The 26,179-nt window shown below is 42.8% G+C and overlaps 1 protein-coding gene across 3 annotated transcripts in view; it reads right to left on the bottom strand.

Annotated features, from left to right (window-relative positions):
* LOC121604689 (protein kinase C beta type-like) overlaps nucleotides 1-19,466 on the bottom strand; it is a 29,065-nt gene extending 9,599 nt beyond the window's left edge. The window contains exons 1-14 of one of the 3 annotated variants that reach the window (XM_041934265.1): nucleotides 18,975-19,466; nucleotides 18,431-18,462; nucleotides 7,307-7,389; nucleotides 5,887-5,998; nucleotides 3,294-3,422; nucleotides 2,712-2,868; nucleotides 2,163-2,297; nucleotides 1,891-1,987; nucleotides 1,645-1,788; nucleotides 1,362-1,535; nucleotides 1,178-1,269; nucleotides 452-514; nucleotides 217-355; nucleotides 62-142 (exon numbers count right to left, since the gene is read on the bottom strand). In XM_041934265.1, the coding sequence (XP_041790199.1) occupies nucleotides 62-142; nucleotides 217-355; nucleotides 452-514; nucleotides 1,178-1,269; nucleotides 1,362-1,535; nucleotides 1,645-1,788; nucleotides 1,891-1,987; nucleotides 2,163-2,297; nucleotides 2,712-2,868; nucleotides 3,294-3,422; nucleotides 5,887-5,998; nucleotides 7,307-7,389; nucleotides 18,431-18,462; nucleotides 18,975-19,138 (1,602 nt within the window). In that variant the 5' untranslated portion in view covers nucleotides 19,139-19,466. Of the gene's footprint in view, nucleotides 1-61; nucleotides 143-216; nucleotides 356-451; nucleotides 515-1,177; nucleotides 1,270-1,361; nucleotides 1,536-1,644; nucleotides 1,789-1,890; nucleotides 1,988-2,162; nucleotides 2,298-2,711; nucleotides 2,869-3,293; nucleotides 3,423-5,886; nucleotides 5,999-7,291; nucleotides 7,390-18,430; nucleotides 18,463-18,974 lie in introns of all 3 variants that reach the window. The other 2 variants (XM_041934263.1, XM_041934264.1) reach the window with 2 other exon arrangements.
* Nucleotides 19,467-26,179: the final 6,713 nt, after the last annotated feature.

The raw sequence follows: 26,179 nt of genomic DNA on the forward strand, positions 1-26,179 counted from the left end.
CATCACTTTCAGTTCTTGTCACAATTGGGTGGTCAAAATTGAAAAAGTAAAGCACACAAACCTGTCCAGCAAGCATTTCATAGAGCAGCACTCCAAAGGCCCACCAGTCTACAGACTTCCCATAAGGCTGATAGGCTATGATCTACAAGAGACGATGGGTCATGAGTCCTATTCACGAGTTAAAAAGGTCTTTAAAAACACAACATGTAAACACACCTCTGGAGCGATGTAGTCTGGTGTTCCACAAAAAGTCTTTGTGGTAATTCCGTCGAACATATTTTCTTTGCACATGCCAAAGTCGGCTATCTTTATGTGGCCTTCAGAGTCCAGCATCACGTTGTCCAGTTTCAGATCCCTGAAAACACGCACGCGCACATATTACTTACGCATGCATTCTGTAATGGTTGTAAACTGCACATTCAGCCTCGAGCTGATTCACTAACTGACTCACCGATATACGATGCCTTTGGAGTGAAGGAAGAAGAGTCCAATGGCAATCTCTGCAGCATAGAACCTAAAATACAGGCATAAAAACAGCTTTTAACTGTATCTGTATGTCTGTATCGATGAGGACGCACAGTATGATGTGTGTTAAGGGTGGATGAATGAAAGAAAAGCTATTGGTGAATTTCAATTTTAGCATCTTGAATACTAAAAAAAATATCTGCACTGTTATCACCAACATGAGTAACAAGAAAAACAGCACTTTAGCTGTATATTGGAACGTTTATGGATTGACATCGTTGTACATTTTGTTTTGTTCTTGGGCCTTTTCATAATGCAACACCTTCCACTCCCAACCTCCCCAAATAAGGCCCACAATAGAAGTAAGCCTTTGGGCTTTATTGTTTTTTTTATCCTTTGATGATTTCTGTATCTGGGGCATCTCTGGCCACAGGGGCCACTTATATGTTAATGATCAACGAAGAATTTCAATCAATCAATCACTCTCATACTGAATTACGACATCTTTCACCATTTTTTTTGCAATCACATCAGCCCAAAATAATCCAAGGGCACAGACATCACCACAACTGACAGAGCACAGAGAAGCAGGGTAGAAAAAGTTAAATCACCAGTAAGAAGATAAAAGGAGCAGCAGGTTTGGCTAATATTGCTATCAGTGCATGAAACGCCCCAGTACTCAGCTGTTCTGTGTGTGATTGAATGTACTCACACAGCGTGAGGCTCCTTGAACTTGCCGACCTGTTGGATCTGGTACATGAGGTCTCCTCCATTTATGTACTCCATGACGAAATACAGGCGGTCCTAAAAGACAAAGGCAAAGAGGTAAGGAGGGAGAGGAGACGTTGTGTGCTGTCATGTTTCTGCATGTGCTCATGCAGCATGCTGTGCAGTACCATGGTTTGGAAACAGGAGTGCAGCTGAGTGAGGAAAGGGGGTTTCCCAGACAGAGCGAGGACTCTCTTCTCCACCATGGTGCACTCCACATCATCGTCCTGGATCACCACGTCCTTCTTCAGGATTTTAATGGCGTACAGCTCGTCTGTGCCCTTCCTCTCAGCCAGCATCACCTGAAGGGAGTCAGCGAAAAGGAAAGAAATGAGCTTTGGCGTGATTTAACTTTGTCTTACGGCTGCTCTCTCCCATTTCTCATAAAAAAAATCTATGAATGTGCATCACCTTGCCGAAGCTGCCCTTGCCCAAAACCATGATGAAGTTGAAGTCCGAGAGCTTGACCCGGTCCTGATTGCCGTTGCTGTCATACTTGCACACCGTGGAGGAGGAAGAAGAGTCTGTGGGCTTACCTGGACCCACCCTCGCCCTCTGCGGGGTGAGGAACAACAGGAAAACAACATGATGTGGTTAGAATAAATAAACCTCAAAAAAACAGCATAAACTAAGCTGTCGTCATTTTGTGCTTCTCACCTCAAATTTTTGTCGCAGCTCCTCGTTACCGTCCTCTCCATCCGGCTGGACAGGAACATTAAAGTATTCTCCTTCCTCCTGGGACAGCAGCTTAAACCTGAACCCCAGAATAAAAACACAGCAATGTCAGATAAAAAACAGGATTATTACCAGACTGTGACAAATCCCTGAAATATTCACACCCCTGGTCCCCCCGCCTTTGTCATTTCAGTCTACACCTGTGTAATCTTCCCAATTATCCACCATCTCCTCTCCTCATCTTGACATCTCACCATCCATCCACCCCTTGTTTCTGTAGCTCTGAGATCCCAAAGGACAGGGATCCCATGAAGTCGTTCCTGCTAGTCAAATCCCAGTCCCAGACCTCCACTGACAGACGGCGGTCCTTGTCACTTTCTTTTAGGCTGCTGAGAAATTAAAGAAGAAGGAGACAACTGTCAGATGCAAGATCAGATGAGGGATGTTCTTCAAATCAGTTAAAATCAAAAGCAAGATCACAATTAGACTTCAAATCCACGTTCTCTCATATCTCTCTGTATTCAAACTGGTAAACAACTCAGCAAATAACACTTTTCATGCTTGAGCCTTTCTAGCAGTCACAGCAACCCAGAATAGCTAGAAGCAAAAACAGGAGAAAGAAAGAATGGGGACAGGGTCACTTGCATGAGCTCCAGTTAGCATCGTGCTTTTGTGACTGAAAATGGGGCCAAAAGAGTAACTGGAAACCAAAAATCCAACAATGCCAAACATAAGTTTGTTGATCAGGTGTGTGAAGCCTCTGAACTCGTCTGAGATGTGGTACAGAATTGGAGATGTCTCACAAGGTGAAGCTCTCATTCCAGGTGGGGTTGAGGCAACATTTGATGGTCTTGGTCTTCTGCTTGCTCTCACTCTTGGGATCTGGGACCAGCTTGAGCTTGACGTAGGGGTCTGACAGGCCGTTGGGGTCCATGGGTACCAGGTTCTTGGCCTCTTTTACTGCAAGAGGACATGGTTTGAAAAAAAAAAGTGTGAGGAGGAGAAGAAAACATCCCAAGATAATACACACTTTTAGACTGTTCAGTGTTGAAGTCTGGAGTTTGTCCTTTCCAGAGGACGGTAGGATGTGGACCTGTAAGTGTCTGTCCCGTTCTGGCCTGCCCTAAATAACTCTGGCTACATTTGACAACACTTAACAACAGTTTAGTTTCTGTTCCATAATCAATCCACAGCTGTCTGAGAGAGAGAGAGCTGGCACGTGGATGCATGTCCCAGTGGCGATGTGGGTCAATCGTTGGATCATTGATCGGCTAATGGACTTTCCAGTTTTAGTCTTTGGCTGATAGAGAGGTTTCAGAGGCACTCAGTGTGTGTGTGTGTGTGAAGTGAGGATGAGGAGGCAGACAGGAGGAGAGTGCACTCACTGGTGACGGTGAGCGTGTCCTCAGTGATCTGCGCAGAGATCTGGATGCGTCCTCTCCTCTCGGTGTGATCTGTCCCACACAGACTCGGCACGTTGGCGACACACCGCTTGTGGATGTTCATCATACAGTCTGAACACACACACACACACACACACACAGTTAATTTCATTTATATTTATATATAAATCACAAATATATACAATGTACCATCACAGTGCTTTCGGGACTATATGACCAGATTAAAGGCTTTGATTGCTTGTTTGCTCCTTCATAAATTTGGGGGGCTCACAAGAGACTGACTGAAAACTAAAGACTGAGATATCTGGACTCAAGGTCCCAAAAATACTGGATCCTACCATTCCTATAATGCAACCCTCCCTGCCTCATAAACACACGTCTTTTACACTTCCCAAGTTCAGTTTGAAGAATAACCTCAGTGATATCATCGGGGTTAATGTTGGCCTGAGGAAAGTCTGCCTTACAGAGTGTAAATAAGTCCCTCCCTGCACTGATCCTTACTGGTACACGGTCCATATGTTTGTTTATAAAGGGCATTCCGTGTAGTAAAATTTACACTTAAATGCAAATTAATTTACACAGTGAAGGTAGGTGATCAATTAAATCTTATATTAATCTGCATTGGATACAGCTACACAGGCAAACAGAAAACAGATACTGTATTTCTTAATGGTGATCAAAAAAGATGCCTCTGCACTCTTTATGTAATTTCCCAGTTTGTCCACTAGATGTCAGACTGCTCTGATGCACAATGCTCCACATTTTACTCCACTCCACAGGTGGTGCAGAGGTGGCGAGTGAGTGGGTAATCGTTTGCTGTCTGCATGTTTTCTATTCCATAATGACTTCTTTTGATCACTGTGTTTAATGTCTCCATCTGTCAGTGCACTGAACATGTCATTCATATCTGTATCTTTACATTGCTCTCTGGTTGCACTCTGCTGCATTTTCCATTAACACTTAACACTCTCTCAAGAGGGATGACCCAGAAAAAACGAGTGTTTGATGTGGCAGAACAACACAGAGACTTGTTGCCCTCTTTCAGGTCAAAGCCAGCGGACAGAAAGCGAGGAGGGACTGGATCTGAGTCAGATTAAGAAGAAACTTGCCGCTTGTTGATAGTAAGTAAGGACGTTGTTGTGCTTGAAGTGCTTTATAATGACTCATAAAGAGCCAACATGCTATTAATATGAATGCTAATAAAAAACTAGTTAATGTTGAATATGTGTAATCAATTAAATATAATCAACCTAAGCAAGTTGATTTCAGGATCATGACTTCATTTCCACTATTTAGTGTGCAGTCTAAAAAAAAAAGTAATTTGTTAATATGAATAAAATTTGCATGGAACACAAGGCTTCCCGTCATGTGCTGTTTGTTTACGTGGATTAATATACAATCTAACAACACCTCTGTGAATTGTGATAAATAAGCTACTCAGTGCACTCAGGAGGAACAAGACCATCCTTCCATTTTCTTTTCCTTTTTCTCTACATCGTGCGACTAAATAATAAAGCACACAGATGAAATGAGGAAGCAATGCTTGTCAGGGCTGGAGAAAGCATTGCAGACATGCAGCCCACTTCCTGTTCATGTCTTTGATGCCAACAATAAGCAAACGATCAGCAATAAATATGACGCAACAGCATGAATGTAAAAACTACTCGCTTATCGTTACGAGAAGCTGATAGTATCTCCCACTGTCTGTCGCTAAGCTGATAATATATGTTCAATTATGACTCATGAGCAGGTCCATTATTGGAAATGATGTATCTAAATTCAGAGAACGTGTTTTTCCATTTACAGGCTTTGGCTGAACTGCAGTCCACAACCCACATATCACCAGCAGTACGTGGATTATGAATACTGTAAAAGTAAGCCGGTAAATGTTTGAGTTAAATATAATGTTAGGCAGCCAATTCTTTGTTTTCTGACCAATGGCCTTTACACTTGGCCAAGTGAAAGTGAAAGCATGAAAGCTCTCACACTAAAAATGTGTTACATGCTGTGTAGTGATGTTTGGATCACTGGAACAGTTTAATTCACATGTTGTCCAAAGGCAAATCACTATAAAAGAGAATATTTAAGTTCTAAATCTATAACGTTTGTCAATATGTGAAAGAGCTGAATGTAAATGATGGAGTAGTTTGAAATATACACGGCTAAACCTGCAATAACTGATTTTTTTTTTTGGCCATTTTGGCTAATATTCTCTCTTTGCTCCATTTTTGGTCTCCACCAACTCCTGACTGACAAATCTGGCTCTTTAGCTGCTAAATGCTTCACTGCTGAAACTGAGCTGAAACTCAGCCGTTTTCACGTTGTCAATTGATACTTTGTTACTATGGCAATATCAAGTCCAGCCGCTTTAAACATGACTGACAGCTTTGACTTGAGTTTACTTTAGTCGCAAAGAGCAAGATGACGTTAAACACACTAAATTGGAAATAGAACAGACAAAAAAAAAAGAAGCAGGGAAATTGTTCTGCTTATGACTCCCAAAGCACAAGCCTTCATTTTCACCACATGCTAAAACACTGTAGTCACACACACAGACAGATATTAGTGTACGTACGGTCACATTTCATGCCCTGGTGAATCAGCCCGTAGAGGAGGGAGCCACAGTGGTCACAGAAGGTCGGGCTGGAGTAAGTGTGGACCTTAAACTTGTGTTTACTACGAGGGTCCTGCAGAGGCAGAAGCACAGCGAGGAGAGAGAAGACGCTTTAATTCAATACTACAGTGATCCAGGTGGTTTCAGTGCAGCTCCTGCCTCTGTGCTGCTCAGACTTCTCGTCAAGTTGTCGTGTTGTCATCTGTCCTGTTAGGCGTTATTTAAAGGGTCGGTTCACCCACATTACAAAGAACATGTTCCTACTTACCTGTAGTGGTAATTTTTTTTTGCACAGGTTGTGAGATACATTATATAGCCAAAAGTATGTGGACAGAACATTTCAGCTACATGTGATTATTGAATATATCACTCTCGTGAACTACGTGAATGATTATGGTACTAAACCAATAATAAAACAGCTGAACATCCACTCCCCTGGGAAGGCTTTTCACGACATCTTGGAACCTGACTGCAGGGATTTGCTCCCATTCATTCACCTGTAAGTACATGAGTGAGATTGGCCACTGATGCTGGGTGTTTAGGCCTGGCTCAGATCTCTCTGAGGCCAGTCAAGTTGTTCCACAACAAACTGGGGAAACCTTTTCTTTATGGAGCTGGGATTGTGCACAGAGGCACCGTCATGCTGCAACAGGAAACTGGCCTTGTTGCCATAAAGTTGAAACATATCTATTGTCAAAAATTATGCATAAATAATGGCTTCAAATAAAATGGACGTGAATGGAAGCATATCATTTTCTCCTATTTGAGTGAAGCAATCCTTTAACTACTAACTCCACTATGAGAGGATGGAGGATACTCAAAAATAGGAAAACAGCTTTGATGATATAACAAAAACAAAGAAAGACAGCAGTTAGAGATTAATAAACATCAGTCATATGACTTCAGGATCCATGCTGACTCACATATTGTGTGTGTGTGTGTGTGTGTGTGTGTGTGTGTGTGTGTGTGTGTGTGTAAGAGAGAGATACTGGCTCATTAACCTGAGGCAGCCAGGCAGCACATTGTCTCTTTACTGACATGTCTCAGTGTGATTTGGGGCTGACAGCTCAGCAGGAGAGAGGACAAGAGGTTACATCGGTGAGTGTGTGAGTGTGTGTGTGTGTGTGTGTGTGTGTGTGTGTGCGTACGTGTGTGTGCAAATACAGGAACTACATGGAAGTACACAAACACCAACAGCCAGTGCTGACCTTGCTAAAGCAGCAAAACAATCACTAACCATGTGCACACATGAGTGATCTGCTTCCTCAAAGTCTAATTAAGTGAATAAACAGCAAAAGATTAAATGAAGCAAGTTGTGCAGATATTTTCTATGTGTGTGTGCGTGTGCGTGTGTGTGCGAGCGTACATTTTCTCTACTTACATCGGAGGCGGGTCCCTTGTCGGCCCCCGGACAGGAAAAGGTGACAAATTCATGACAGCGCTTATGAACCACAAAACAGCACACTGTAGAGGGAGAGGGGGGGGAAAGCAATTGTTAACTGAGGCCTCCTTGCAACGCCAAAAAAGGCGACACAGTAGCAACAAAGAGATGAATCAATATGTCAATTATGTGGCATTAGTCATTGCTCAATAGGCTACTCAGATTTCAGCAGTTTGCTCCTTCTTTGCTGTCGACATCTATATTTAGTCTGATTTCTTCAGTTTAGATGATTATATTTATCCGCCGCATGGTGGGATCTCATAAAGACATTAATCACATAAACATTAAAGCTGCCACAGGAAGCTTCCCACAGAGGCAGCTCCAAATGGCAGCAGGCTCACTACCTGGTGATCTGACTGCTTGAAGTTGTGCTGAAATGAAAAGCCTGCATACACTCAGCCGATCAATACGATTCTTTATTGTCACGAACAATCACAGTCAGCGTGATATAAAATCTGTTCTCTCCAGTCGACCCATGCCTGAGGAGCAGTGGGCAGCCACTGTGCGGTCCGCGGGGACCACCTCCAAACTGACCTCAGATGCATGTTCTGATAGCGGGGAAACCAGAGACCCCCAGAGGAAACCCACGCAAGCACATGCAAATTCCACAGAGAAGCCGGGAAAAACCCAGGACCTTCTAGCTTTGAGGCGACAGCGCTCAAAACCTGCCAGATATCTTATTGTGATCCCCCCAACAAAAAGATATCAAAGCTAAGACCTGGATGGATGGATGCTCACTCACTAATTTACACGTTGATGTCCTAATTATCAGCTGAAGACTGAGATCAGCTGGTTAGATGAGTCCAGCCTGGTGTGCTCCTGCTTGGTTGGAATGAAAACCTGCAGCCACTCGGCCCTTTACGGAATAGTTTGTCCATGCCTGCCTTACAGTGATTTCACTCATAGATAATAAATAAGACTAAACCAGCTCAGTTCCTGTTTACACGTGCAAACAGCCCCAGCAGAAACTACATGCAAATGATGCCAATTTGCATGTACTTGTGTAAGAAGCACAGCTGAAACAATTAGTTGATTAGTCGGAAATGAATCAATCAGCAACTACTATGAAATTTGAATATTAAATGATTGATAAATGAACAGTCGTTTATCAATCAAAGACACCAGGCATGTTCTTGTTCCAGCTTCCTTACTGAAAGCATTGGGTCCTTTCATGGTTCTGGACAAAACAAGCAATGTGAAGGCATCATCTTCTGTGAACTATGAGCCACTGCACACTGCACTTTTACACCGTCACCTCCACCTGCACCTTCTGTGTACTTTACATTTAAGTACACACACGCTTAACTAAATGGTCAGCCATCTGCATTCAGTATATACATTTTAGTATATTTCAGCTGCTGTTGGTATATTTTATTGTTTATTGTTTAGTATATTTTTATTGTCTCAGTATATTTTTATTTCTGGTATATTTTCATTGCATTTAGGAATATTTTTACTGCATGTTGGTTTATTTTATTCTAGTATCTTAATTTTATTTTTGAATATTTCTTATCTTTCTTGTTATGTTGTTTCTAACATGGGGGTTGCAATGCAAATTTCATTGACATGTCATGCTCAATGACAATAAAGAAATCTTGAATCTTGAATCTTCTGCTTTCGGGAACTTTCTGAGCCAAGAATATCAAACATTCACTGAAGCGTGAATATTTTGCTGATTTTCTTCTATGATCGCAAACTGAATCTCTTGGGATTTGGGGCAGTTGGTTGGACAAAACAAGCTAATTAAGTCTTGTGATTTTTCAATATGTTCTTTTTGGAAACTAAGTCATTAAATAAAAACAAAAAAAATCAGTGCAGATTAATCAGAGATGAAAATGCTGATTAGTTGCAGGTTTAGTAAAGCAGTACAAATGAGTATTAAAGCTTCAGGCGTGGAGAAGGTGTGTTTGCAGGCTTTGAGCAGAGCTGCTAGTAGACAAAGCTGAGTTGAAATCAGATCAGTCAGAGTCACAAGGAACAAATCCATAAGTCTCACTCTGGGTCACGTGGGAATAAAGTAGAATCCATGACTTTAAACTTTAAACTGAACTGAAGGCATGAACACGACCAACACCAGAGCTGCTTTCAGATCAATATGGCAGATCAGTCGTCTCTTCCTGTTTTAGACTCGTTGGTGTATTTCTGAATACAAATCTGACCCAGTGCTGATTTTAACTACTTCCACTCTACAGTGACTTGCAGTACAAACCAAAAACTGATTGAAGACAGCACAGTTTCACCATACGACCAAACTAACCTGCGTGATTATGACGACATTAACGCCTCACACTTCAAATTAAAAGAGAAAAGACCACACGCACCACACACACACCCACACACACACACACACACACAGGGTGACATTACGCTCTGGTTTAATCTTAATTATTCACATTCTCGTTACATTTTCATGAGGCACTGTGGCAACTGGCTGCACTTTCCACAGGTTTCTAGCAGCGAAGCAACAGAGCGCCTGTGTTTGTTTATGTGTGCAGCAGAGACGGTGGGTCACATCAGTGGACACCTGGACGACCTACACGCGCGGCACTGCAAATTTCGGTCGGTGCAGTCAAAAATGTGAAAAGATTCCACAGACACGGCAGTCATCTGGTGTGAAGATGGTGAGCGGGGTATTGCATGGCTGAACTCACGGTCTGTAGCACTGAAGAATGCAAATGAACAGACACGCTGTGAGGACAGAGACCAAAAACAAAGGGAAACACAAAGAGAGAAAGAAAGAATGAAGAAGAAATTAAGTCAAACAGAGAGACCGAGATAGACTGTCAGTGTGTGTGTGTGTGTGTGTGTGTCTGTGTGTGTGTGTGTGTGTGTGTGGGCAGGAAGGGATGGGGCACAGCTGGGTTTGAGGCAATGTGAGGGGGTGGAGAATTCATTTGTGTGTTTGCAGTGTGTCAGAAAGACAGAAACAGAACGGGAGCAACAGAAAACACAGTGAAGGATGCGGTCACACTTTTGAGCTTTTTGTTCATAAATCTGCTCTGTCACTCTCTCACACACACACACACACACACACACTTAAGCACATACAAGCACACACACGTACACGTGCACGCACACACACACACACACACACGACTGAAAGACAGGCCTAGTGACCTGCCGAGGAGGTCTTTGCTCTGTTGCCTAGCAACCAGGCTGAGCCCTACAGTCGAGTCTACACACACCGCCCCGTTTTATCCGACTGACAGCGGTAACAGCAAATCAGGGCCGGTCCAAAAAAGATCCCGGCGATGAGCTGCCAGGATGACAGCGGGCCGACAGTTTCGCATCAACAGGAGCACGAGGAAGTTCCCTCCATCTTGGACGATTACCAGTCCACAGACCACAGACGGAGATACTCGTAATCATCATTCAGGCTACAACAAGCCAGAACAAACTGAACCACAGAGATTAGCCGCTGCCGCCGAACAGCTCTCTAAACAGTCTGACTAACGCCCCATTCATGTCATCGTTTAGACCCTGCTAAGAAGAACCTGAATCCAAAAAACATGGTGAATTTCCGGAACTTCTAACAGTGACGGTATCTTCCACTTGGCGAAAAAGAACTTAAGATGGGTCAACAGACTGTTGGCAAAACCTCCATCTGTTGCTTTCAAATAAAATCCAGTGTTAACACTAAAATCCAGCTAATTTAAAAGGAGCTAAAAACAGTTTGTATCTGATTCTACTTTTGAACAAACAGCTACAAAAACATGAAACTGAAAGAGAAGCACATTTAAAGTTAATTAATCCAGCGATAATAACCTGAAGTTTTTTGGCCACTTGGGGGCAGCAGAAACAAGTTGTGAACAAAACGTTGACATATCATCACCTTTTAAGTTGACAGGATTATAACTTATTAGCAAAACAGTTCCTCATTTTTGAACTTCGTGTACAAGCCAGATGAGTGAAAATAATAAAATACCTGCATCACCTTCAAGCCTATTATTATTATGTTTCACTGGAATATCCAAGCAGGTTCAGCCAGTTGGACAGACAGGTTAAGTCAAAAAGATAGTGTGAGCTGATTTGAAGGTTCCTTGCAGACGACGATGTCGCTGTTAATACGTGAAGAAGTCTTTTCCCCAAAGAGAAGGTGGTGATTTCTTTCTTCCCTTCAACACATACTCAATTCCACAACCACTGTTCACAAATGCAACAGTCCTTCTCCAGGTCCAACACGATCCGCCAACAGAACAAGCCACCTACCACACAAGAGTTTGGTAACCTGACAGCATGATCTCTACTTTGATGAGTTGATCTGTGGCACATAAGTAGGACTTATCTTCCTACTACTTCAAAGCACACATATGGAGTTACGGCAGTCGACGACCCCACAAGTACTGCAAGAACACCAACGGTCGCATATTCTTGTATCTAAACCAACGCTGACCAGCAGAGTGCACTGTTTGTGTTAAGGGCAATCAGCGCTGAAAAGGCCACAAAAAGAGGAAGAAAGCGTTCAGATGAGATCCTGCATGGACTTCAGATGAATTGAAGCAGTTTGTCTCCCTCAGGTGACACGGGTGACGTCATCGCTCACAAATATGTACGAACAGGCCTGACGGTTTTGAAGACTGATCACTCATTTAGGTAATTTCAGGTAAAAATAGGCAACATTAGCTGATTCAACGCTTTCTGTGTGTCACCACATCTTTATAAATGAAATACACTTGGTGAGTTTCAAAAATTAGATCTTTAAAATCAGATTAAACCCCAAAAACTGCCTCATTCATTCAACATCAATCTGCTTGCTGTGATTCGTTCATTTCATCTTCATTCCCACAACCTTCTGCCTTGTTTTCCACACACGTTAACATCCAATCTGCCGTCTTCAGAGCTGGAAAGGCCAAGAGCAAGCGAAAATACGAGTGTTTGTTTTCTCAGCCACAACCACCGTGTCACCAGCGTATCTTATGATCAATATCTTAGAGTGGCAAGCCTGTCACCCAATCAATACAAAGATACTCCTTCAACCGCTGATCACTCACAGTTAAAGTCAAGCACAGCCTTAATCCAATCAATGACAGCGACACGTCGAGCTCAGGCAGTGGTAGAATTACACGTACATTTAACCAAGTATTCGACTCAAGGACAATTCTGAAGTACTTCTACTTTATACTTCTACTCCACTACATTTAGGAGCCATATATTGTACTTACTTACTCGACTACATTCATTTGATAACTTAAGTTACTTGTTAATTTACAGATTCAGAGTACTAATATAAAAATTAACTAGTTAATTATGATGTATTATTATAAATCAAGGTACCCAGCAGTCTTTAAAGTAATGAAAATGAGCTCCACCTTCATCAGCTGCAACATTAATAAACACACTGATGCATCAATCATTATAATCCAGTATATAATATATATTCATCAGAAATGGGGCATTCTGCACTTTTATTCTTTGTACTCTCTATACAGGACTTTTAATGTTTATGCTGTTGCACTGCTGCAAAGTAAAAGATCTGAATACTTCTTCCATCACAGCGCTGGAGAAACAAGCAGTTACAAGCAGTAACGCCGCTGAGCAGCAGATTATGTTCGTTCCCGGTGGACGCCAGCGGAGCGTGATGTGAAGAGATCAGTGAAAATCACAGGCCTCCTCAGCAAGAGAGAAACGCTTCGCTCCAGTCAACTTTTGGTGGAGTTATAAGAGCAAATATCAGTCAGAAAGGCCACACCTGCAGCCGTCTCATGTGACGGCGAATGATAAAACTTACAGCTTTCAGTTCACTTAAGGTTATACGTGTTCTACCTTAAACGTCCTCCATGATACAGATTCTATTCAGGCTTCTGATTGGCTGGCATGGCTTTAGGGTTAGTCGTATATCGCTGCCTATTGGTTTGCCGTGCTCCTGACAGCACTTGCTATGTGTTGTGACATTTTTCTTCTTTAAAACGGTGCTTGTGTGGACAAGAAGGAGGAAAAATCCTGCTTTTAGAAAGGCCAGTAAACGTGTGGATGATGTTAAAAGTGCCTGAAAAAAATCTAAAGTGGTGTTTTACGCTCTGTACTCTTTGTAAAGTATAGGATATGTAAGTTTGTGACTTCTGCACAGATGCCAAAGATAATACTTGGAGGCAACAGGCCTTTTTCATTCAGACATTTTGACATGTCACAACATTAATGATGGCTTTCAGGGTTCCTGTATTGAGCGTTCTGGCTCACTGTCACGATTTACTGGGACACTGAAATATAACAGAGCCATCATTAATGTGATTACTCCTGTGCTTTTCCTGCTATGACAAGTTAAAATGTCTGCTGTGCAGGAGGCTTTTGTAGAAACCTAATGTACCAGCAGTTACCAGTTTCCTGATTAAATGCTTCTTTTCAGCATCTCTTCCATTCAGAAGACAATCATTTGATTTGTTTTCAATGTGAACAAAAACTTTCTATCAACTCATCTGACAAGACAGCTGAAAAAAGAAAAGACCTTGGTCTGATCAGACATCTGGAACCCTCTTTAGCATGAAGTGACATGGGGGTAACTTCCTCTTTTTGCTATCAGACACACACACACACACACACACAGGTGTGCACACACATACAAATCAACGCCAATAAAAGAAAAGCCGAAGGCGCGAAAGAAAGACGAGGAACCTTTGCTTGCAGAACAGGTATTCAAACACACCCACAGTGCTCAGAAGACACCTTTGACACACAAACATAGAAAATAATCTGCCCTACGCGTCAGAACAAGTCTGCACCAGATGTCTGACATTCCTGCAGAACAACAAGAAAGCACTAATGACTTACATGTGTGCGAGCACCTCCCGTTCATACTGAACTCACCCATCGACACCCATGTTGTTCCTCTAGTTAACTTTAAGACACCAACATTGACACAATCCTGACTGTTTCTTGATTACAAATATCACCAAATATGGTCCAAAGGTTGGCCAAAACACATCTGGGTTAGAACAAGGCTAAATGTGGTTGAAACGTGAACCTTTCTTCAGTTTTTGATGACTTTATTTCAACTTAAACTTCAACTTTCAACTTAAATATTCATTCAAATGCTGTTTAAATGACACCTTTCCCCTGTTTCAACACCTCACGACCTGCAAGTCACCAAATCAATGCCTCCTGCAACAACACATTCAAGCACACCTTACCATATTGTTGACCTGGGAAACAGCAGCTGTGATTCGATCAGAAGCTCCAGAACTGCCACTAATGGACACTGGAGTGAAACGGCTGTCCCAAGAGTGAACTGCCAATCTCAACTTTAAGCAAACATGGATGAGAAGTCTTTAAAAGGCAGAACAGCTGCTAATGGATCTTATGATGAGATTCATCCAAATACAAAAAGGAGCATTAAGGAAAATAAAATAAGGTATATAAATATATTGTTTGTTTTTTTAGTTTTTTTAGTTTTCCATTGTCTTCCACCTGTTATATCGATTATTTTCTCAATTTCTCAATCAGTTAATTGTTTAATGTATAAAATGTCCCAAAGCCGGAGGTGACATCTTCAAATGTCTTGTTTTGCTCGATCAACATACTCAGTTTACGGTGACAGGAAGCAACAAATCTCTGGAAATCCTCACATCTTTCTTGAAAAATGACTGAAACTATTAATCGATTCTCAAAATAGCTGACGATTAATTTTGTGTCCCTGGACTAATCAATCAATCCTTTCAGCTCTAATGTGACGCAGGTCATAAGCACAGATTGGAGCAGGTGAAGTGAATAACATTGATCATCTCATTGCAATGCAACGTTCTGCAGGGGAACCCTGGGTCCTGACATTCACGTGGATGCCACACGCACCGCCCACTCAAACACCATTACAGACAAAGAGCACCCCCCCCCCATGACAACAGCACTCCCCTACAGCAGTGGCCTTCCCCTGCCGAGCTGCAGAAACTCAGGAATCGTTGGAGGAGCGTGATAAAGAGCTAAAGACGTCAAACTGTCCTCCAAAGTCCCCAGATCTCTACCCGATGGAGCATCAGCGGAGCGTGCCGGAACAAGCCAGATCCACGGAGGCCCCACCTCGCGAGCCACAGGAGTCAGAGGATTCGCCGCCAACGCCCTGGTGCCAGACACCACAGGACAGAGGTCCCGTGTCCCTGCCTCGAAGGGTCAGAGCTGTTGTGGCAGCATGAGGGACACCGACACAGCACTAGGCAGGTGGTTTTAATGCGGTGGCTGATCGGTGGAGCAATTTAAATGCGGTTGAAACAACACTCCTCGGACTACTTTTACCCTGGTAAATGTTTTTTCCTCCTTTCCAAGGATTTCTCCAGTTTCAGATGTCTGCAGCCAACTAAGTCTTCATTATCCAAATTCAAAAAGAAATATTTCCGTCCTCGTCGTACTCAGTGATCCACTGTATGAAATCTGTTAAACTTTTTACTGGAAACCAAAGAAAAATGCTTTCATTTAGCTTCTCAGTCACATTGAGACTTTTTTAACATAATGTCCAGTTATAACATTAAGCTGTACAAAAAGCTTTTTATATGTTAAGTTACATGTAACCTTCACGACTAAAAACCATTTAACCAGTAAATCACCAAATCAACGCTTAATGATTCACTTCAGATAAACATCTTTGTGTTTTTAAATCTTACTGATCGATAAAGTTTTATACTGTATGCAGGCATGTATGCTTTAAAATGAATGGGATTCACACGCTGCCTCAATATCCTTCAACCTGCACATCACAAATCAGACTTCACTGCACAGTAGAGCTGAAGTTTTGTTTGATCCAGAGTTAAACTGAATTTACATCATTCCTGTTTATAGCTTCAACGTAAACACTGAACATCATAAGAAACCTTTGGATCCGTTCACACAATCCTTATCATTTCTTGTTCATTAATCCTCAACTATTCTCAGACGAAGGCCCTTCCTCCATTTTCTCATCCAAAAATCTCACTTTCCAACCGCTTTCAGCCCAGACGTCAAGACTTCTTTCGACCTGGAAATCACCGGCGAAGATTTGTTCGATTTGTTTCACGTAATCGTTTCCATTTACTGATGACAAAACAAATGAAATGACTGTTTAAGGAGACCCATAAACACTCGACAGGCATCTCTCAGTAAACACAGATCTACTGGTCAAAAGGCATCTGGGTGAAAATAAGGTCCAAACAACACTTTGAGATTTAGATGTCTAAACAAACTCACTTTACAGGCAAATTTATTAGGCACAAATGAAGCCAATTAATCGTTCCGTCTATGAAACACCAGAAAACAATGAAAAATGTTCATCAGAGCATCCTGGAGCACAGAGCGACTTTATCGAATGTCTTTGAGCTTTCAGACCAACAACAGCAACAAAACTTCAATTCACTGTGACGTTAGGACCAAGAAAAGCAACAAGTTTTACATCCGAGAAAGAAACTTTGAAAATAGCAGCTGATCAGTTTTCGGTCAATCGACTAAAGACCTCTGTGGGGACGTCCACATGCAGCACTACATGCACACTACAAGCATGCACTGCATGTATGTACTATACACACACACACACACACACACACACACACACACACGGTGTCTTTTTTTAACTTTATGTTGTTCAACCAAACACAACAAACAAACAAGCTCTTTTCTTGCCATCAGGAGGTCTCCGTCATGTTTTCTAGCATGCACGTGTGTCTGCGTATGAATAGACTGCAGTATGTGTGGGAGGGTGCATGTGCATGTGCCGTGCGCATGCAAATCCACAACTGTCCACACCTGGAACACGATCAAGACGGAACTGTGGTGGATCTACCAAATTTATCTAAATTCAGCCTATTTCATTTTCAAATTTAGTTCCATGGCAGAGCAAACTGAGCAAACCCATCAGATGTGGTTGAAAGCCCTGGAAAAAGCAAGTAAGCAAGTAACCTAGCTGTCTTCCCTTTTGACCTGCAAATCACCAAATCACTACTGGGTAGTTCGGTTAAATAATTAATGGATTAACTACTTTCTACATCTTCAGTGTGAACAGTGATCACAAACAACCCTCTGACCACTTTGTTGCATGAGAGGCTGTCGATGAATTCAAGAGTTATCAGTTGACTGCTGGAAACTCACCACGAAACCTGACCTGAGAGCAGCACTACCTGTGCGAGGCTCCGATTGGCCCGTGCTTACTTAAGTGTGCATGTGTATGTGTTATCAGCACAGGGTACTTCACCACACACATGCTGACAACAGTCCAGGAGGCTGCGCACACCCCCTAAAGCACGTAAAGTGTTCATATTCTCTACCCCCAAAGCATTTCCTGTATCACCAGCGGAGCGACTGACAGGCCTGTGGCGTCAGCAGATGAGGGGACTTCAACTTTTCACTGCTTAAAAAAAAAAATTACAGAATTGCTCGCAACTTTGCACAACTCCTCCAAATCAGTGAAGCAAGATCTTAATGTGGAAAGGGCCGGTCACATGACAGGAGCCAGATGAGCTGATGTGGGTGTCTGAGATGGATCAGTGAAGAGGAGGAAGTGATACCGCGAGCAGGAGGAGGACAGTAACCGCTGCGCCACTGTAGTACTCATGTGATTGAGGGGTGTCACTATGTTGCTGCAAGGGCCTGTTTATGAAACCATCATGTGCAGAGGTCCGTGTCTAGACACCCGCCCGCCACCACGACCACCCGCCCACCCACAGACACACATTGCCACCCACACACGCACAAACCCACCATTTTAGAGCTCCAATCAGACGTCAGGTTTAAAATGTTAGGGGACAGAAAGAAGCTCGAGAGATCTGACTTCCTGGTCTGTCTTCCTCTCGTTTCTCCCTGGCCAACACCAGACATCTCAGCTTTCACCGCTCGAGCGACTCTTCTACTCTTACATCTCACGCTGTCTCCTCTGCCTGAGCCTCTTCTCACTCTCATTTATCACTGCTGGCAAGCACCTGCTTCGAGTTTGACACCTGCCTGCCAACACCAACACGCTGTCGATGGAAGAGCCAACAGGTCAGTCTGAACAGTGTGCAGGCCGGCGGCCCTGAATACAACAAGCACACAGCAACACTCCCTCAGACAGTGAACATCCGTCCACACACCCACAGCCATATGCAGCAGAGGGATTTGTGAATGAGCCACTGCTCTTACCTTGGCACTGGAATCCCTGTTTCCCAAAGCCCCTGTGGACAGAAGACAGGGGTGAGAAATTTGGGGAATTCACAAGCGATGCACAGACAATGACGCATGCACACACGTACAGATATCCAATCACACATGCAAACCATCACACACACACACACACAGATCAACACACGCAGCCGCAGCAGCAACAGTGGGGCCCTGTGTCTCTGTGTCTCCAGCTGCATTCCTCCACCAGACCTCCAGTTTCAGAGATGGGTGTCGGGGTCGATGCGGTAAACGCCGAGCAGCAGCGACTGCTCTGCGGCTGCCGACGACGCATCCGCCGACAGGCCGGGCGGTGCTGTCGCATTGTGGGAAAGCGAGGGAATGGCGCATCGCAGTGTTTTTGACAATGACAATGAATGAAACACTGCGGTGTCTGAACACCGTCAGTGTGGAAGGGGGCCGATTAGAGCCGCAGCAGCAAGTGAATCACCTGTGTCCTTTCCCCCCTCTCTGTCTCTCTCTCTCTCGCGCGCGCACACACACACAGACACACACACACACTCACCAGATGAAGTCCGTGCAGTGGCTGCAGAAGGTGGGCTGCTTGAAGAAGCGCGCGATGAACTTGTGGTTCTTCACCTCATGCACGTTCTTCTGGCGGAGGGCCCCCTGACGGGCGAAGCCGCGCGCGCTCTCCGGTACCTCTCCGTCGCTGCTGGGGTCAGCCATCTTAACGAGGAACCGACGGCGGTCCGGGAGGAACGAGGGGTGAGGAGAGCGACGAGTGAGAGGGAGCGACGACGGAGGCGGCGGGGGAGAACGAGTCGCGGCGCATGTGCCTCCTCCTCCTCCTCTTCCTCCTCCTCTTCGCCCCGCTGACCGCCTCGGTGTCGCTCGTGCTGCCGCTGTTCTGTCGGTCTGCGTCCAGCTCGCGCCGAAGCTGCTGCTGCTGCTGCTGCTGCTTCTTCCGGCGGGTCCCCGGGCCGCGCGCCTGTTTCCCCGTTCTCACGAGTGTGTTGCTGCTTACATCTCTGTCTCTCTCTCTCTCTCTCTCTCTGTCTCTCTCTCTCTCTCTCTCTCTCTCTCTGTCTCTCTCTCTCTCTCCCTCCTGCTGGTCGTCGGTGTATAAATTATAGGTGTGTGCGCGCGTGCAGCAGTTGTTAACGTGAAGCAATCCCTTTCTGTCAGCAGCAACACAAGTTAAACCACAATTACTGCATACTTTCAGTAGAATATGATCGGACACGCACACACACACACACACTAACACACACACAAACACACACACACACCAGACTGGTTCACTTACCTGGCTAAACAGATGATGGCCCTGGGGCCTCACACTCAGGGGCCCCAAAGCTGCAGGTTCAATTGGTTTCTGTGATTTGATTAATTAATTCAAATGTCCTTATTAACTCATTCTGGTTTGTTTTTTCAAGAGAGTCTATGTGAAAAATCTCATTTTATTTCTGCACGTTCCTAAAGTTGTGACTGTTTATGTTGCCACATCTGAAATTCCAGCGTTTCGGTGGAAATAAAGGAATAATTTGACATGTTGTGAAATGCACCTTGCAGAGAGTTAGATGAGAGGATTGATACCGCTCTCAAGTCTGCAGCCGGTTAGCTTATCGTAGCTTAGCATAAAAAGGCTGTGGTGATCACTGACTGAAGCAGTCCCACGTATAACCCCCAGTAAAACCGCAACATGTCGTCTGTACAGTGCGATCTTCGTATGGATTCAACAAATGTAACCAGGTGGACAAAACTGATCATTTCAGTCAACAGAGTCTCTGTTGCTGCAGTCAGGATGTTCGCCGTCATTGTGGACTGCAGGGGAAGTGGTTTTACCTCTGTGAGAGTGGAGTGTAGGTACTCGCAGTTCAGGGGCAACCAAAAGTACAGCAGGTATTTTTGCTCACTTCTTTTACCTGGAAAAGGACTGAGGTGTTGCTGATGGTGAGAAAGATGGACAAATAATAGGCTACTGTTTTGTAAAGGGGATGCTCGAAGCAGAATGGAAAGAGATCGGCTCGTGTGGGCCACGGAGCTCCTTACCGTTGAAATTTGGTCGTAAACTGTCTTTACTGACAAGGTTAAGGAATGTTATGTCATTTCTCTTATATATGTGCATGAGCCAGAACGTCTTTAGCACTGAGCAGAAGTCGTGTCTGTTATATTTAGTAACTTCAGGGTCTATTTCAGTGTGTTACCAGGAAAATGTGTAGCACATACTGTACACCAAGGCTGCATTTTCTTGTCTTATTTAACAGTATATGTTTTCCCTATTTTGAATATATTTAGATTGTAATTGTGCTCTTTTTTTGTATCTATATGGACTAAATTTCTGCAGACATTTCCTGAAACCAATGTTTTTTGTACAGTGTAATTTCATTTTTGTTCTGTGTATCAGTTCGTTGTTCTTCACAAACAAAATATAGTTTGTTAACAAGTGAGCTTTAGATTTTTTTTACCTTTTTGTGGCCTTTGGACAGGGCCTGGCTAGCTATTTCCCCTTGTTTCCAGTGTTCATGCTAAGATAAGATGACTGACTGTAGCTTCTTATTTATCCTACATACATGAAAGTTTTGTTTCATCTAGCTCTCAGCACGAAAGAGATTATACATATTTCACAAAATTTCAAACTATTTCTTAGATGTGAAATGTGTACAAACACATTTCATAGAGGCGGGTAGGTGGAGGGACTGCAGGAGCCCGTAAAGAGCAGGTTAACCTGGCCATGCACTCGCATAAAGCTGGATTACCAACTTGGCAAAGTTTGGAAACTGACTCAGGCCCCAGAAGCCCAGAGGCCCCACACTTTTACAGTTCTGGTAACTTGGTTAATTGTAGGTCTGTTGAGGAATTTGCACCACTTAAGTACACCATCAGCTCAGGCAGGTCCTGCATTATGTTGCTGGTCCGTCTTGTCCCGACCTCTTGTCCCGACCTCTGGAGTGATAACAAGAAAAATTAGAGGGGTCAGGAAATGATTAACAAGTCTTTGCTGTGCATTGTGAAATACTGCATAGTTAGTCAATAATCAAATAAATCAATTCTTTAGTTAAACTACTCAAAATTACAACTGCAGGGCTGTCAGAGGCTCAGAAAACAAACATACTGGGAATCATCAAATCTGGCCTGGATCCAAGACGGATGCTAAAAACATAAGTTCCACATATGAACACTGCGACAGGTTTTACTTGCTATAATCATTTCCATACTGGCCATGAAGAGAACTGCTCCTGAATCAGTTTCAGTGTGAGTAATGGGGGACGAAATCTAACAATGTGAAAATACATTCCAAAGCTTATCTAAAGTTAACACGAGGTGTCGGCGGTCTGCGTTAGACAAATCAATCTGAAAGACCCTCTCAGTGTGACACCCTGACGACGTCACTGCAGCTCGGCAAGGAAAGACCATCCTCGGGAGGACAAAGGGGGAAATCTGTGCTACAAAGACGGACATATATCACTAAAGCACCGCATCAGCTGACATGATGGGGGCTTTAAAGTGAGCCCTGCTTTAGTTTCTTGCATCCTTAATTGTTGCATAATCCTAAATGAATTTGTGATTGATTAAATAAAAATGAATGCAGCCTTAATCAGTCAACCCAAAGAAAGACAATGTCAAAAGCAAAATGACGAAATCACCCTCAGCTTGCTGATGCTGATGTCCAGAAAACAGCTATTTAGTTTTTGTGTGTATTAAAACGTCTGCCAGTCTGTTTTGACTTTAGGTGTTGGGTCGGCCTCTCTGGTTACATTTAGATCTGGAACAGTCATGTGTAGGAGGTTAAGTGTGATTGACAGAAACCACTGAACCTGTTATGTTACAGGTTTAATGTGAGAAAGGGGCTTAAAGAGGTGTTCGTCTGTCGCAAGCAGTCATACCAGCAGTGACGCCGTTATGATTTATTTAACGAAAAAACAAATTTGACAATGATGATGGTGTAAGAAATATAAGTATATATATATATATATATATGCCAGAAGTTTTACACCTTTTCATCAATGACTCTGAAAGCTGCAAATCTCATTGATTAGAAACCTTCCATTTATGCACTACACATACACACTACAAACTTTGAATTTATCATAATTTTTTACTTTAATTTTATTTCAGATATTCTACAAAATCCACTACTTTTTCAAGAGATATTAAAGGTACTTTATTCACATTTTGTGGCATATTTTACTAATAATTTTCAGATATTTTACTGATATTTTTCAGATGCTTAAGTGTAACCTTGCAATCTAGAATGTTAAAAAAAAAGTATATTTAAAAGTTAACAAACGACAAAGCTGCTGAGTGCAGTTTAACATTATTCTGAGGAATTTAACATTACATTTGTCATCATTTGTTGAGTTAATTAAGGTGTTCATGGAGCAGATGAAAAGATTTAGGTGGTCTTACTCTTTGCTAACCAGGAGAGGCTTCATAGAAATATGGTGCAATAATAAAATATTTGGGAAACCAGGAGCCGTATTCATGAACATACTGAGAATACGCTCAACGATCTCCTAACTCAGCCCAAAAATCTCCAGCAAGGAGTCCTCACTTAGGAGCGACTCAGTAAAACTCTGAGCAGGAAAGAGATGGAAACTTCTGTCTTAGAGAGGAGATGTGGTCGACCCTGTCGCTGGGCGGAACACATTCTCTTAAAAGGTGTGATTGGTTGATAAAAAATGCACTGTTAGTGATAATGAGAACAGAATCGACAGTAAAATCAATGAGCCCAATCACAGAATTAAGTCTCTGTTAAGACATGGTGTATCTAATGTAATGACCATCTCTGTTGAATAAACACTTCAATAGTAGCTCATAGAATATTTGAAAACACAGCCCTGCTCGCACATTAATCTATGCTGATAGTTTCTATATTTAAGTGCTTGTACGTTTATTTACCACGCTTGTAATTTTGGTGCTTAACCTATTTGATCAGCTTATTAGCAGGGGAAAAAAAGGCTCAGCTTCCATCAGTTTCTGTGGTTGCTGCTGTTATAGCGCTAACGTGTTGGGTGGGAGATGTGAGCACATCTCTAATGAGATCGACCACAAACATGATCCCCGCACAGTCTAATCTGTAGCGTTTCATTAACTCACTGTCATTCAGCGTTTGGAGAATCTTCTCCTCTCTGCTCCGAGCAGGGTTTCGCCTCTAAGGGCTAAAATGCTTTGTGAATAACTTGTATCTTTAACCAGGATCTGGTCTTAACTGTTTCTTATAGCACGTCATAAATCGGAGAATTTTCTTAGATTTTCATCAGCAGGAGCAACTCTTTGTACAAAGAAGCTTTGTGAATACGGCCCCTGATGGTTTAATCTAAAAAGGGCACCTGAGATGGAGAGAACACTTACGGCTGATGCACAGTAAAGAAAAAGGTCACGCAACATGTCGTCCACCTGGAAACCAGGGTCCGAGGATGGAGGGAATCATCTGCTGTGTGCAAGACCCCTTCAGGCAAATTTAGGATTTATTAATAAACTGACTTGACAAATTCACAATATTAAGTGTGTGGTGGGATTATCGACAAGAAGACCAGTAAATGGCCTGCAGGAGCTCAAGAGTTGCATTTACAGGAAGTACGGTGCTGGACTGAAGCTCTGTGCAGACTGTCCAAGATGTTCAGGATTTCAGTCGCACGCCTCCTTTTTTCCTCTGAATGCACACTTCCTCTGCACTGCTGCCAACGCAGAGGTGACGGTGCAGTTCAGCACTGAACACGGACCGTGGTGGCAGAAGTGGGAAGGCGAAGAAAAGAATTTGTGAAGTATCTGGAGCCTCGCCAGTTTTCATGCCTGTGCACAAATAGCCAGAGTCAGTGGAAGGTGGGTGTGCTTCATAGGCCTTCGAAGCAGCGATTCCTTTTTGGTTTACCTCTCGGCCTCCAGACGCCGAGCACAAACATCCTGTTCAGACAACAAGTCTTCCAATAAAGCTCGGTGTTGGTGGGAGGCTCCTGCTGCCTGCACATCATGTAACTAAGATGAATCTTTCTGTACAAAGTATTCACAAAAGATCTTATCTAACCGCTGTGAGTCCTAAACAGCCCTAAAAGTGAAGACAGAACAGACAGAATCTTTGACATCATGTTTCATGACAGAACCTCCTCACGACGTCCACAGTGATTTGTTGACCAGCGACTGGTCTGTGTCAGTGGAAGTTCATTACTGCTGTAATTTTCCAAATCGCTGATATGATCAGAGCCATTACCTGCAGCACATTAGATTAGATTAGATTAGATCTATAAACCAGGTCTATAAGCGTCCTCTGAATCCCGCTGACTTCTCTCAGTCTTATGGGACCTCCTTTCAGAACAATAATGTTTTTGAGCCTGCACTGAGGTGAACGCTCCAGAGCTTCTTTGCTGTGCTGATTGTTGACGACACCTTTCTAATGCCTCGTTAAAGGCAGAAATAACCTACTGATGTTATCACTGACGAGTTTCCCCTCAACTTCTCTTAAGGTTGCTAATAGCCTGATAACCGGCAGTGGAGGATGTACTCAGATCTCTTGCCTAAAGTAAAGGTAGTACTACCACAGTGTAGAAATGCTCAGTTTCATGTAAAAGTCCTGCATTCAGAATCTTACTTAGATAAAAGTACAAAAGTACTCATTATGTAGAATGACCCATTAAAGATTATATCACTGAATTACGATTATTGATGCATTAACTAGTCTTAACTACTGTATATACTTCTGGGTGATTTAACCCATTAAAATCGAGATTATTTTTTTATTATTTTGTAGATTATTTTTATATTAAGAAAAAGTAACTAATGTTGTCAGATAAATGTAGTGGAGTAAAAAGTACAACACTTGCTTCCAACATGCTGTGGAATTGGTGCATGAGTACGAGCAGTGGACATTTTATTGAAACTACTACTTAATTGAGTGAAATGAAGAAGGCGAACAGTTAGTAGTGTTGTATCACTCATCAACTGTGTTTTATTACTGGATTATATTGTGAAAATGTTAGCAGCACTTTAATGTTGTAGTTGGTCGAGGTGCAGCTAGTTTATACTGATGGGTAGTTTAAGCAACAATCTATGGTTTATAAGATGATCAGGTTTATATGAAAAATCTTAATCTAAAATGAACAGTTATGCATGTTGAAGGAATGCAGTGTAAATCAGTAAAAATAATAATACTTTCCCTTCAGCTGGAGTAGAATAGAGTATAAAGTAGCATAAAATGGTACCTCAAAATTGTACTTAACTACACTATGTGAGTAAATGTAATTAGTTACTTTCGCCACTGCTAATTTCGAATAATCTATGATGTTTATTCATATCTTACTTTGACACACAGAACCAAAAAGTTCCCAGTGTTAGTGTAAATAATCAATACTTTCTTTACTTTTCAGACAGTTTCAGGTAACAGTTGTTGACCAGCTTCTGTCTTAAAATATTTTTTCAGGAAATCAGTACAAAACTACAGGACCCATAAAGCAAAGCGTTAATGGCTGTGTAAAAAGCTGTTAGCTGTTATTTGACTCAACATGTAGGCAGGTGAACATACCTTGTCATAAACGTTAATCTTGCGCCCTCTTGTGGCTGAATAGTGGAAAGGCATGTTATACATAACCACCTATACAAGTTCCGCTCACTAGACCACATCCTATTGGTCAGCACTTTTTTGATTGGACAGAATGTGCTGTATGTCACAGCTCCCGGAAGCACATGAAAATATTGTGTAAGCGTCCCATTGTGACTTGAACCAACAGAGGAGTACAGTAAGTACCAGCCTCCACCTTCTAAATATTCATT

Source organism: Chelmon rostratus, chromosome 3 (assembly GCF_017976325.1).
Source record: "Chelmon rostratus isolate fCheRos1 chromosome 3, fCheRos1.pri, whole genome shotgun sequence".
NCBI lineage: Eukaryota > Metazoa > Chordata > Actinopteri > Chaetodontiformes > Chaetodontidae > Chelmon > Chelmon rostratus.